This window comes from Corapipo altera, unplaced genomic scaffold, assembly GCF_003945725.1.
Source record: "Corapipo altera isolate COAL_440 unplaced genomic scaffold, ASM394572v1 61411, whole genome shotgun sequence".
NCBI classification, from domain to species: Eukaryota; Metazoa; Chordata; class Aves; order Passeriformes; family Pipridae; genus Corapipo; species Corapipo altera.
In genome coordinates, this window is record NW_020884875.1 from 27,202,366 (window position 1) to 27,216,688 (window position 14,323).

Genomic DNA, 14,323 nt, shown 5'->3' on the forward strand with positions numbered 1-14,323 from the left:
AATGGAAGAACTAAAACCTTTTCCTATTCTAGTTTTCAGGAACCTTTCATCTCATATTGACTTTTAACCCTGCCAAGCCCAAAAACACCTGTGTTTGAGTGACAAGGGCTGCCCAGCTGTGTGTAGTCTGGTACCGACGCACTGCCCCATGGTGGTCACTGATTGTAGGGGACACCAAACCTGGGTACTCTACCTGCAACACAGGCTGTCATGAAACAGGCGACAGTTCCCGCAATCATTGCTCTGAAAGCACCATCAACTATTTCCTTCTTTTTTGAGGGAGCAATACTCGCTAGAAAGAAAAATAAAGTGTGTGTCAAACAGAAACATATGTAAGGAAGATTAAGCTGTCAGTTTTTTCACTACAAGAGGAATTTCCAACCCTGCAGTGTGAACTAGGGAAAACAAGGAGGAAAAGTGTGACATTTTTTAGTGGGTTATTTGAAGGCCAAGTGCCAGTGTTGGCTCTTCTGTTAAGAAGGTGGCTTGTATATAAAATGGTGACTTTTCTTTGCTTTGGGAGCTTGTACATCTGTGCTGCTAAGGGTGCCCTTCTGAAGAGTCTGGTCCTGTGGCTGGGTCTTGCTCCTCCATGCTACCCCACTGTTGGCACTATGGAGCCCACTGGGCTTCAGGGCAAAAGAAGGCTGCCAGTAATTCCAGCTGCTTCATGAGGAACTCAAATTTTTTTTTTTTTCTTTTTCCATATATGCAATATTTTTACAGGAAACAGCCAACTTCATCTTTCAAACCAGCATACTACTGAAACAGTTTGCTCCTTATGAAGCTCAAGGGCTGTAGTAGCTCAGGCTCATGGTCGAAGGCTAAAGAGGGAGGACTATTAGCAAGGCTTAGTCCCCTCTCCTTGCTCTCAGCACCTCTCCCAGTACCTCCACCCCAAAGCCTATGCCCCTCTGGGACCCCTTCCATGCACAGTTAGGTGCTAGCAGAGCAGCACCTCAGTTCCTAATACTGCTAAGCTTCACCCACAGCCTGTTCCTTCTGGTGTTTTCCTTGGGATTTGCTTGCCAAATAAATTGTCTTTTAGAGAGGTTCTTACTCAGGCCTCCTATTACCAGTCCCAGCGAGCCGAAGTTGGCAAACCCACAAAGAGCATAGGTGGCAATGACTTCAGAGCGAACCTGGAAAACAAACATACACCCTCTCAGTTGTTTGAAACAGCTCGTGCTGATTCAAGGGTCTGAAAATATGGCATTGTGGCTCAGGGCTCTGAGTACTAAAATTCCTCAATTTCACTTGGTTGCTGCCCCAAGTAATGGTTTTCAGAAAGGTAGGCTCATTCTCTTGCTGGAAATCGATGCTTTTATACCCACTGCCCATGTGAGAACTCACAAATCATGTGATGTTTTTATTTTTCCTGTATATTGTTGTGTCTTGTTGAATTTAGTAATAGCAATAAAAGACAAAAAAAATCTTATCTTACTAGTGGAAATTTAACTTCTGCTTTCTGAAAGTATGAGTCAGAGAGCTATAACTCAGCTACTCCTTCGTAGCTGGATGCATCCATGATAGTCTGTTGAAACCTCAAGTTTTGGTAGGCATCCCTGACTACTTTGTCCCTGAACAAGCAGAGGACTCTATGTACAAAGCTGCTCTGTGCATGTTCCACCCTGGGCACAGAAGGGAAATTGGTCTCCTAAAGAGTGGATACTTTGATGTGTTAACAGGCAGAGAGGGACATTAAGATTTTGGAATCCCCCTTAGCAGCTTATTTCCTTACTGACTTCCACCATTTTTCTCCCCTTGAGTAACACCAGTTCAACGTGGACCTCAAACGAGAGACTAGGTTAGGATGGCCTTTGCTTCCATGGAGGGACCCCTGACATGACACAGAATGACTTCAGGTGAAATCAGGCTACAAACCTTGCAAAACTTCAGATAAATATTGTTCAAACATTTTGAGAAAGTAGGTAATGTATCTCAGCAAATGTTTTGTTCCCTTGGCAGTTCTGAATTCCTGTTTAAGCTAAATAGGAATAGGGTTTTAGGCTAAAGCTGAAAATGTGTGAGTATTCTAGCAGGTTTCCTGTTTATTAGAAGTTTCTTTGTTTTAATTTGTCTTTTATGAACATCAATTTGTAGATACTTTCAATCAATCTGCACAAATGCAGAAAAATGCTTCTCAAGTACGCACTCTACCAGGTTTTCCTAGAAAAAGCTTTGTGTGCTGTGATGTTCATGCTTTCATTTACACTTTATTTTCTCTGAAAACAGGAAGCCACGTAATTACTGACTCAGGTGAGGACACTTGTTTGTTAACTCTGAGTGATTAACTGCATGAGGATGTATTAGAGAGCTCCGAAACTGAAGAGAAATTAAAAATGGAAGTCAAGCACACTCTCAGCTGAACTATTGTGCTGTAATTATAATGGTTACTGGGCAATTTTTACCAGCATTATAAATCAAAATTATTTTTATATATCAGACCTTTTTAGCATGGAAGCTAATACAGCTCTTTACAGGTATAAAAAGTGAATGTGGAAGTTCCGTATGACACCCTACCGAAAAGAAAAAAAAAAGAAAGAAAAAGAAAAAAAAAAGTTAAATAGAATTCATAAGATCTGCATTCTAAGGCTGACTTCCAGACCAAAAAACCCCTTATTCACATATACAGAAGTTCAGAGCCATATTCCCCAAGCAGAATGAAGCACAACTGTAGCAGGACACAACAAAGATCCTTCCAGCCCAGGATTCTATTGGCAGGAATTTCAGGAACACTAATAATGGATGGTCAGGCAAGGGTGTGAATATTTGATCAGACCATCTATCCTTCTATCTTTCTACCTCCACATGTGAAATATGTCCTGGTAATCAGGAATGCAAGTGGTCAAGAACATGGTTTTTGTTTTTAATATGAGAGGTATTCACAGCATTACACCAGATTAAAAGAAGATTAAAAGCTGTATAAAATGCTTTATAATTAAGGATTCTTCTACAGTGACAATTTGTCTTGATTTAAGGAAGGAAGGCCAATGCAGGTGTAAAGTTAGATATCACGGTTTTTGTTGCCTGTGCTTAGGACAAATACAGCACAGGCAGTGAATATGGGTGCCAGGTGGGGAAGCAGTCATGGCTGCAAAGATTTGATCAGCTTTGATCACTGCATGACCTTTGGCCCTGTGCACACACTTTGGATTCCCTTAGCACAGCCTTCCTAAGTGCCCTGTGGTTATGCATCTGTTGGGTGGACTGCCAATGAGAGGTGGGACAAGGCTTTGTCTGGAAGTCTTTATGCAAACTAACTTTCAGTGGTAGTCGAAACAGACTGGTTGGAGTCAGTTTGGCAAGTGAAGTGTATGGCATGTAATACATACCTTTTATTACTGCCCTCTGCACAGGGGACAATTGCCTCCAGCAAAGGTGTGCCAGTAATGACATCTGCTAAAGCTTGCTGGATGTCTCTCTTCAAGTTTAATGCTTGGGCAAACCTCTGAGGGCAGGAGGATCCTCCAGTTCTTGCCCAAGTTTTTCTTAGGGCAGTAGCTCACAGGAAAGTGCTAGCTAAGAATCAGGTAAGAAGCTTACCTTGAAGACAGCCTCTGTCTGTGGGACATGGCATGTTCGCCAAAACTATGCCCTTCTGTTTCTTTGTTGGTTTGAGACAGCTAGTGTGATGACAGTCCTAGCAGCCTCACAAAGAAATAGTGCACTTTCATAATTGAACTCTGTCACTTAAGGACACGCTTTAGAGTAATATGCAACCATTTTACGCCTATATTAAAAAATAAGTTAAGTTTCAACATTGAAGTATTAGATCCAAAAAATCTATAGAACAGAAAATGTTACTTACTGTCATATACTGTTTCACTCCATTAATGTACATGCTTCCACCCTTTTCTCGGTTGTGAATCAGTTTTGAAAGACGCTCATAAGCCAAAAATTCATTGAAGAAAGTTTTGTAACCTAGTAGGCCACCGACAATAAAACTGTCTTCCCAGTCTACTCCCATCATGAAAGAGAATGGCATGAAGACATAAGCACAAATGTTCTGTGGAATATATAAAACAAACCATGTCAAAAGATATGGCTGATCAAAGAATAATGGCATGCAATAACTTCTCTAAACATCCAGTGAGGATGGTTTTATTTCAGCAGAGAAGAATTGACTTTGAATTCTTGCTGCCAACACCTCTGGAAGACTTTTTCATAGTAAGGTACGCTTGAGTAATTTTTAAAAGACTAACCCAAAATCTAGATATAAAAAAGTTATTAGGTATGTCCCTAATTTTACATGTAAAGTAAAACAAACATTTCTGTGCCTTTTTTTCCCAATAATGGCTTTAAATTGGGCATGGTGTTTGAAGCAAAGAAGAAATATTGAGTTAAAGGAGTTGATAAGGAAACTGAGAAGTCTAATTCTTCTCCTGATTAAATCAAAAGTGTTAATGAACATGCTTGATTACCAGGTGGTTGGACTCTAACTGTTGTAAACAGAAGAGTTGTCTCTGCATAAAAGCTGTGCATCTGACACTATTAAAGTTGTACCATTTTTTTCCTGGTATTAAAAGTATTATGCAAATTTAAAAAGAAATTCAATCTCACAGTACAGCTTATTTTTATATAAGCAAAAATAGCTCCAGCTATGGAAGGGTTTGGTCAAATAGTCCTTAGCAAATATAAAAGAGGTCTTTAAGCAGTTCCTATTCCTGGCTGGTTTCTCTGCCCTCAAAAGATTAGAGGTTAATGTCTCTCAAAAGGGAAGGATGGCTGAATGCATCATGTCTGTGCAACTCAGATCCTTGTGGACTATCTACCTGTCCAAATCTTACACTATCCAGCAGTTAATAAAATACCAGCCCTTTCACGAGGGCTGAGGCATGCATACTAGAGCCTTTCCTTAACTGTAAGTGTCTGTGCAGTGAGATAACTGTGAAAGCTCTGCAGGGTACTATCTTCATATTAATGAAGCCACATTTGTTATGAGTGCCTATTCACTGCTGCAGCACCTTTATCAGAAGTTACATCCATGTTTAACGCAGGGCTTCTATTAGTCTTGCAAAAAAAAATGCCCAAAACCATTGGAACATGGTTGCATTGAGTCAAAAATTACATATTGACCTAGGTTAAAACAGAAGTCCTATTTGAAAACTGTTTACTCAGCTAAGTGACTTGGATACAGTTTTAGATTGTGTTGAAAACTAACTGGTATTGAGTAAATGTGGGTTCAGACAAGTCCAGCCTTGTCCCAGTGTCCCCATCTAAGTGAACTTGATGAACATTAAGGGTTTGATGGGATTCTGAAGCTAAAGTTACTTTAATGTTTAGCTGAAGATGTTAATGGCTTGTCCAGTGTGTACCTGACAGATTTGCTGCGTTGTCAAGTCCGAGGAGGTAGGTGTTAGCATATTCTGGGTAAACATACTATGAGGGTTAGCAAGAACACCAAAAAGGGAAACTATACATAGAGTAATAGCTACAGAAATACTTACATGGCAATAATTTTACTTTGACTGTTAAGACATCTTTCAGTACATACAAATAAAATATGGGTTTGGATCATATTAAAGAGCAATACAACAATGAAAAATAACCATCACAAAAGCACACAAGCTATTTGAGTAAGATAAATTATACGTGTATGTGAGCTGCATGAAGAACCTGGAGACCATACCTCAAAGTTCAGCTGTGGATAGTCAAACAAGCTGCCCAGCCAAGAAAGGATTGAGTCAAGAAATGTCAGCAAGGCAAGGAAGGAGATCAGATTCACGGCGATGTTTGCTACCAGTGTGATGGAGGTAGAGGCACCCTGACTGGCTGCTTCCAGCAGATTCTTTGAGTCACTTTGTCAATGAAGAGAAAATAAGAGTATGAACATTTTTCAATTCAAGAATAAATAACAGAACTAAAAAGTATGTGCACTTGATTAGAAGTCTAGTACCAAAGTTATCTGTTCACTCATAAGGAAAACAATGATGAGATGGAGTAGGTTTTGCTGTCAATTTTCATGGCAGACACTTGAAGCATGTGTTTGTGGTGCCTTGAGGATGAATTCTCTGACATGGTCAGGGTTGGGCAAGATATGGATCAGGTCTCAATACTGTGGCACTGCTAGGATGAGGGAGTGGTCACTGCTCTTCTTACACACACCCCTTGCAGAGGTGCCTGGGCTGTTCAGGAATGGCTTCTTACAAGCCTTTTTGCTTTGCCTGTCATTCTTAAGACAGTTAAATCTCCCTGCAGATCAGCAACAAGTTCGCTGATGTTGCAGAAATGATTGCTCCACCTTTGCTTTTGCATGTTTGCACTAACAGATTCATTACAAAAGAAAGACAGCAATGTCACAAGTGGGAAAACCTCTTGGTGGGTCACCTCAGGTAGGCATTTCCCTCTTTCTTTGGAGAGTTTACTGTCTGTCCCAATGGAATGTGACACCTCCATATGTTACATTGTCCTTGGGCACACTGCACCTGAATTCACAAATCAACCATTTGCAGCATATTAGTGTGCAATTAATTTATTGCTTGCAGACCTAACATGTAGTCCCCCTAAAGCTTATATGTGAACAGTGATTTTTCCAAATCTCATTTTTGCAGTAATATTAGGATTAACTAGAGCCTAGATCAGCTTACCCTTTTGCCATTTCTAGGCCACTTCTCAGAGTTATCAGAGGCTTTTCAATTTCAGGCCAGAATAGTTTGGAGGCGGCTAATGATGCTGGTGCTGACATGACAGAAGCAGTCAGTAGGTGGGAGGAGGAAACCTAGAATTCCAGGTGACAGAAAATACTCTGTGATAACCACAGAAAGTGCAAACACGAAGGAAAGCAATTAAAATTTTCAGACATTCAGATGATTTTTCTACAAGGGTTCATTAAAAAGTTCACATTGCTCATAAGGAAAAGAAGACAGGATTTTTGTGATTAGTGTCTTCAGAGAGGGACAAAAAGCCCAGTGGGAATGACGCAGGGATACTTTCAAAGCATTTTAGCTGAACTTCTATACTTAGAAGATTTTAGACAAATCATATATTTTCCAGTTCTTTTCCTCTGTCTTACCCCAAAAGAAATATATGCTCCTAAGACGCTTCCAGCAATAGTTGAGAATCCTGCTGTCATGACTGCGTGGAGTTCAGATTTGGTGATGTATGGTAAGTAGGGCCGCACTAGGAGAGGAGACTCTGTCTGGAAGTGAAAAACAAGCACCAAATTCAGAAATTCCCAATAAAAGGCCATAAATTTATTTTATTATCAGGGCAGAAAAATGAGCAGTGACGAATCACTGCTAAATATCATGCTAATATTGCTTTTGGGCTTGGATGCTACTTGGTGATCTTTCTACTTCACTTTGAACCCTGGGACAGACAATGTTGTAAATGTGGGTTTAATGGATTTCCTATTTAAGTGGTCTATTAAATGACACCTCCTGCTTTTGTGGCTAAGGCCTTGTACTGCTAGCACTGAATCCTAGGTTTCTGCATCGTCTTTCTCTCCTGTCCTTCCTGCCTTCCATGCCTTCTTTTCATCCCACTTGCCTTCTGAATTAAAAAAAAACCACCTGAAATTGTTATTCAATAATATTGTGTTATCATGTTTTTTCTATACTCCAACTCACCTGTCCCACAAATATGTTACCCGCAGCTACCAGAGACTCAACAGGCGTTGTCCCCATGAAAACGTGCATAATCCAACCAACCTAAAATGGTTGAAAAAAAGAAATATAAAGTTAATCTGCCTATTCCATGCACTTCTAGAGTTAATCATATCAATCTAAGACTTCTGAGATATGTTATGATATTTCCAGGCTAAAGGTAACAACTGTTTTTCATGTCTGAGCAGCTTGGCCAGGGTCAATCCTACAGTTCCTCTGCATGTGTTCAAAAAATGTCCCACAGTAGCCAAATGAGTACCTACTGGCAAAAATTCATACCTTTCCAATGAGCCACTGCATGAATCCAATGTGGTAAAGAATAGACATTACTGTGCTGAAGAAAACCACAATGGGCAGTACCTGATTTGGAGACACAAAATCATTAACACTTTTAGAGTGGTTTCCTTTCCTTGATTCTGTGGGTTATTTGATTTTTGAAAAAGTGGGTCATGTTTTCAAAATGTTCTTACAGTTATGGAAAACTTGTCATTTAGCTTACACATATGCCATAAAATTGTTAACCTTCTAGACTTGTTGTATGTGCTGGAATTAACTAATTTTCATTTATACATAGTTTTTTAACAGTGCTGCAATAGTTTTGAAACTGTTCGATTTAACATGATATACATTAGTTTATAGCCATGTTTAGGTAAGTCCAAGCATTACTTGGCAATAGCATTAACAAAGACTTTGATATATAAAAATTCTATTTTGAAAACCATTAACAGAAATATGTACAATGGTACTGTACTGTAGAATTCAGAGCTCTATTTCTCATAGCATCATAGAACGTTAAGAGTTGGAAGGTAACTTAAAGATCATCTAGTGCATGGATAACATGGGGGATGCTGGGAAGAAGAAGCATGTGTTTGCAAAGAGACCACCAAAAGCCATTTTAAGACATGTTTAAACAACAGTTTTTTCCTATATAATGCAGGTTTAGTGCCACATATCACCCGTTTTTATTCCTTAAAGCTGAATATGCTTTTATTGATATATGGATTTTAAATTTACCCTATTCTCTTAGGTGTCTGAGGGTGTCCCTACAAAACAGAATTTAAAAAGATTTTATTGATGTATTTATAAACAAGTTTTTGACTTGCACAATCTTTCAATTTACTGCTGAACCAAACAAACTACTTATTGTTATTAATTTAGTTTCATTAGAGTCCAAATGGTTCTTTTCTTCTGTTTCTCGGAGGCAGTCCTGGCGTCTGCAAAAAGGTAAAAGCCATTTTAAAAACTGTTTAAGCCACCTTAAAAACTTTGGTTTCTATAGCATTTGAACTGTTTTCATTTTCTTCACTAGTCCATCTCTGACAGGACTTCTTCCATCCTGCATATGGCAAATCCATTGCCACAATCTAGTCCCAGCCATCCCTCCCATGGGTAGGGACACCTCCCACTAGACCAGGTTGCTCAAGGCCTTATCTAACCTGGCTTTGAGTACTGCCAGGGTTGAAACATTTGCAACCTACCTGAGCAACCTGTTACAGTATCTCACTACCCTCACAGTAACAAATTTCTTCCTAATATTATCTAACCTAAATTTCCTGTCTTTCAAATTGTACCCATTACTCTTTGTCCTATCATTACAGTTCCTGACAAAGAGTCTCTCTTCAGCTTCCTTGTTTTTCCCCTTCAGATACTAGAATGTTGCCATGAAATCTGCATGTAACCTTCTCTTCTCCAGGCAGAACAGCCCCAACTTTCTCAGCCTATCTTTGTAGGGGAGGTGCTCCAGTCCTTTTATCAACTTCATGACTTTCCCCTCCATTGGTTCCAACAGTTCCATGTCCTTCTTATGTTGGGGACATCAGAAATGAATGCAGTACTCCAACTGAGGTCTCACAAGAGTAGAGTAGATGGGGAGAATTACCTACCTCCACACACTGGCCATGCTCCTTTTGATGAAGCCAAGGGTTCAGTTGGCCTTCTGGGGTGTGAGTGCACATTGCCAGGTCATGCTGAATTTTTCATCAACCATCACCCCACCCCACCCCAACCATCATCTCTATATCTGTGTTTTAAGAAGCACAGTTTAGATTGCTGTGTAAGCAAAAGTTGAAGAGGTTTCAATTGGAATTGTAATTGACTTGATTTCATAGAATCAAAGGCAGCTTCCTTAGCCTGTGTAGATGCCTTTCAATAAAAGATTACAGAAAAATCCTCTTTTATTCTGTGGTATTTACACTATTCGCTATAATGCCAATGTGGAATATTCAAGAACTCTCTAACTGTACACAGAGATAGAATCTGCTTAAAGGTATATACTTCCCAAATACAAAAAGTGAATACAAATTTCTTTCATTGGAGACTGAAGGAAAAATGTTTCCCTTCAACATATAATTTAAAAGAATCATATGAATGTCTAACCCACTGTCTGATGGGTTATTAAATGTATTGGATTTTCATTCTGAATAAAACTCGTATTACAGGACCTCACCACTGCTATGCTGCTATACAGCGGGAAGAAAAATCCCCCCAAAAGATCCAAAATTAGTCAGACAGATTAGTTACAATTAGAACAGTACCACTAGGACTAAGAAGCTTTCATTTTTGTTCACTAATGACATAATGCATTTAACATAAAATCAAGTAATAGAATCAAAAAAAGCAAACCATTTTGTTATTTCAGAACTTCACAGTAAATAGAAGCTGTGCCTTTCTAGAGAAGAGTTGGTACTATCAACAATCTTGACAAACTTTTGGAAACTCGATTTAGATGATCAGAACCTTTCATTGAAAGGATGGAGTGCAATTAACCGCTATTGCTGTGCTGTTCAATAAGTTAATAAAAGACTCCTTTCTCTAGTCTCTGATCCTTTTTGCAATCCTCTCAGGATAGTTTGTCATGCAGTAATAGCAGAAAGTTTAGTGTAGTAAAAGTAACATCTTTCTCCCTTGCCTTTTCTCTTCTGCCATTTCCCTTCATTGTTTCTAGGCCTGTGCTAGCCAAAGAGGCATCTCGCTCCCAGCCAGATCCATATCCTGGCACAATGTGTGTATCCTGATGCAATGTGTGTATTGAAATGGGTCTGGAGAAACAGCAGGCAGATAGGCAAAGGTCAACTCTCTCTAGTAGATTGACGGCAAAAATTGTGAGTGACCTCCCATCTTTCAAGCTAAATGGACAGCAAAAGCTCTCTAGTTTGAGAGCTGTGGTTTTGTTTCGGCGGAAGGGGAGAGAACACAATGTTCTGCCAACACTGAGTGACAGCTGGCATCCTTTGGTCTTCTCCACATTCCTCTGAAAATATTTTAGATAACATTAGAACACGCTTTTCCAGTTTTGTGGTTGGAGTCATTCCTGGATAAAACACTTGTCTATAAAACACGAAGTCTACCCCAAAGTTATGAGTACTCTGAACAGGGGCTCACGATGGGGTTGTCTTCCACTTGCTACTCCCATGAAAAAATTCACATTTAGTTTGCATCTACACACACCATTACAACCTGCAGGTAAAGACAGCTGTCAACTTTGAGAGAAAATGAGGAGAGAACTGCAAAAAGAAAATATGACCAGGAAGTCAGATGGACCTTAATTGTAGCAGAAGCCGACTCCAAAAGGTCTAGCACATTTCTCTACGGGTCCTGTAGTTTAGTTATAACTGCATGCTTAAAATTTTACAATTACATTTTTCTCTGTGAACAAACTCATGTGGAAGTTTAGTCTTCAGTATGTACAGCTCCTGATATTTACCTTTAAATAGTCAAGTTTTAATGGATGAATACATTTAATGAGCACTCTGAAAAATTGCACAGCCTTTCAATGGAGAATGGTAATCAAAGAGCTCTTTAGAATTACATTTATGTGACCTACAAATGTTGCAGTTTATGCTTTCCAAAATACAACCTCTAAGAAAATAAATTCTTTAATTGGTATGTTTTATGAACTGGATTATTTCCTGTTTATTGTCAATTCTGCAATAAGATTTGACTTTACTAAAGAGTTACTTTCCAGATCATGATTACAATGAATGTTACATGGAGAGCAGGGAGTTAAAACTGGTGGCTGCTTTCAAATCCCCCTCCCATTTGTGGCTTGGTGTTCGTCTTTTTCTTACTTTCCTTAAAAGAAGAAGTTACTAGTGTTGTTTAAGGAACATCCTGCTTTCATACACTCCTAAAACTTGACCTTCAAAGAAAAGCCTTTCTCAGGGAGCCATAATCCTCCTGGTGCAGAAAGGAAGTTTATTTCCTGCTTGCTCGAAGCAAACTTTACCTTTCATAGTCAACAGGATAGATGACTTAATACTAAGAGGTTTTTTTCCAACTGCTTAAGTACTTGGGTGTGCTTGGTTATGGGGGCAAGCGTGGGTTTTTTTCAGAACTCTGAAACTCTGTGTCTGCATTCACAAATATCCGTTTAAAATAACCCAGTTTATACATGTGAATACATGCATTTATGACTAATTAGTGCTTCCAGAACGAGGTACTCAAAGTTTCTAGTGGTGCTGGCCTGAACACCCATACAGGTGTGCATATGCACATATGGGCTGTGTCTGCTCTGGTAACAATGTCCACCTAAGTTAGCAAAAAAATGATATGTCCCTGCATACTGTTAAGGATGCAGTATGGATACAATTGGACGCTGACAGTTTTCTGCGAAGACATGCCCTATCCCTTGTCTACTCTCTCAAGAGCTAAGCCAATACTGAGACATTTCTTTTTTGAAGGATGCTTTGAAATATCTTGTGGCAAGATTTGGAGAGCTCAACAGTAACATGCAAACCTCATAAAATATCTGAAAGACACAAAAAAAGCACTTTGGACCATCTTAATGTGTAAATAAATGAAAAGTGTTTCAAGAGAGAATAGGCTGGCTGTCACTCACTGTCACTGGAAGAGAGAATTCCCTTTCTACAGAAGAAGCAGGTGGAGGATGTTTTGGTATTACTGTGCACTTGTCTGCCACTCTGTTTACCATATATATATTCCTAGACATATGCAGCTCTGAAAATCAACTCATGAGTTTTGTTTTCTTGGTGTTTTTCAGTGTGAAAATAACCTGCTTGTTCCTGTTACCCTCTTCTAGATATTCCACACCTTTTGTTGGCTTGAACCATAGAATAAGACTGATGGATATTTGCATACACAGAAGCAAACTTTTGGCTGGCTGGTCTCTAGTTATGGCTTTAGTCAGCAAAGTATTTTACATCACCACTGAGGCACTAAAAATCACCTTGAAATAATCATATTTATAAAGCATTGTTGAAAACCACAGGAAAAATAACATGAGAGGTGGGAATTAAATAATTTCACCCCTAAAATATGTAATTGGGAACACAAATTGTTATTTGAGTGCTCAATAGAGTAAAGGTGAGACAAGCCTAGAAAGTGAAATGAAAGGTTTCACTTTAATATTTAAAAAAATATTGAACTTCAAACACAACTTATATTTATAGATGAAATTATTCATTTTTTTTTCACCACTAAGATGTTCCAACTATTCTTAGTAGCAACCTATTTTACTGATAGCCCCTTCTTTAGTGTTTCTACAGACAGCGCCTACAGATAGCACCTTCATTCTCAAGTAGTGAAAGAACTAAATTTGAAGATTATCTAGTTTGGAATATCACCTCAAGAAAAAAAGAAGATGAAAGGCATGTAAGCCCATGGTCAGGTCTCTGAAACATCAAAAGAATGATCTCTGAGTAAGTATTGATTCATTTCTCGTGTTTGTTTGGGAGTTTTTTTGCTTGTTTTTTATTGGGGTTGGTTTGAGGTTTTTTTGCTTTATATGCTTTTGATTCCAGCCTAAGCAGGTATTATGGCATGGGCTACTTCTTGAAGCAAAACCAGGAAGGATACTGGTGCAGATTAGAGAGCACAGAGCATACAAACTGTATTCCAGCAGTTTCCCAGCAAGGTCTTCTAAGGGAGAGAACTGGGAAATCTCCCTGGGATCTTACTAATGTAATAATAGCACAATGTAATGTAATTCTTCCTGGTTATGCATGAACAGCTTCTATCTCTTTTACCAGGTATATATAAATATATATCAAGGCTTTCCACTGTTGCAGGGGCAATGTCTGTAAGGTATTGGTCTAGCACTTTTACTCATGGAGAGGTGGGAAAGATAGGCAGGAGATAATATTTCTGTCAGTGGCCAGGTAAAGCCTTTTAAGCTATTCCTTGTAGAAAGATACCCCAGGGTTCTGTCTTCATGCAACTTATGTTGTTATAATTGGACTAAATAAGCGCAATCTAACTCAGTGTATAGCAGTAAATGAAAGGCTTCCTGTGGGCTTCTCAAATTTTCTATTCAGAATGTCACCTAGTAAGGAATCATTTTCCTCTTAGCTGATTCCTCTGGTGACTACGCAGGTACCACAAGACATATAATAAATTTATTTCCCAGCTATACTGTTCTTTTTCTGTTGTCTATCTGCCACATGCAGCGTGTATAAAAACTGTCTCACCTTAAAAGCGAAGAAATGATCCTTATATTTTTCACCAAACACAAACTTGGCACCTACGTCAGAGTACTCCAGAAAAGTCTAGGGACAGAAAGCAAAGGAAATTAGCGATAAGCTCTTGGAACCTGCCAAAAACTAAGCAGATATTGCTAGCTGTCTTGCAGAGATCTGATGAAGTCCAAGGAGCTTGTGTTCTGTATGAATCCAGGCCTCATTGACTATGTCTGGCTGAATTGAGGGCCTCTGACCTGCTCTAGTAAGAGTGCAGTCTCCTTCAGGGTAGATAGGCAAATG

General features: G+C 39.1%; 1 protein-coding gene across 3 annotated transcripts in view; it reads right to left on the reverse strand.

Moving 5' to 3' along the window:
- Nucleotides 1-14,323, reverse strand: part of SLC28A3 (solute carrier family 28 member 3) — a 38,239-nt gene that overhangs the window by 3,457 nt on the left and 20,459 nt on the right. For all 3 annotated transcript variants that reach the window (XM_027635271.1, XM_027635272.1, XM_027635273.1), the window contains 9 exons: nucleotides 14,033-14,110; nucleotides 7,887-7,967; nucleotides 7,572-7,652; nucleotides 7,016-7,141; nucleotides 6,591-6,721; nucleotides 5,633-5,801; nucleotides 3,812-4,009; nucleotides 1,061-1,142; nucleotides 194-292 (listed from right to left, as the gene is read on the reverse strand). In XM_027635271.1, coding sequence (XP_027491072.1) covers nucleotides 194-292; nucleotides 1,061-1,142; nucleotides 3,812-4,009; nucleotides 5,633-5,801; nucleotides 6,591-6,721; nucleotides 7,016-7,141; nucleotides 7,572-7,652; nucleotides 7,887-7,967; nucleotides 14,033-14,110 — 1,045 coding nt within the window. The remainder of the gene's footprint in view (nucleotides 1-193; nucleotides 293-1,060; nucleotides 1,143-3,811; nucleotides 4,010-5,632; nucleotides 5,802-6,590; nucleotides 6,722-7,015; nucleotides 7,142-7,571; nucleotides 7,653-7,886; nucleotides 7,968-14,032; nucleotides 14,111-14,323) is intronic.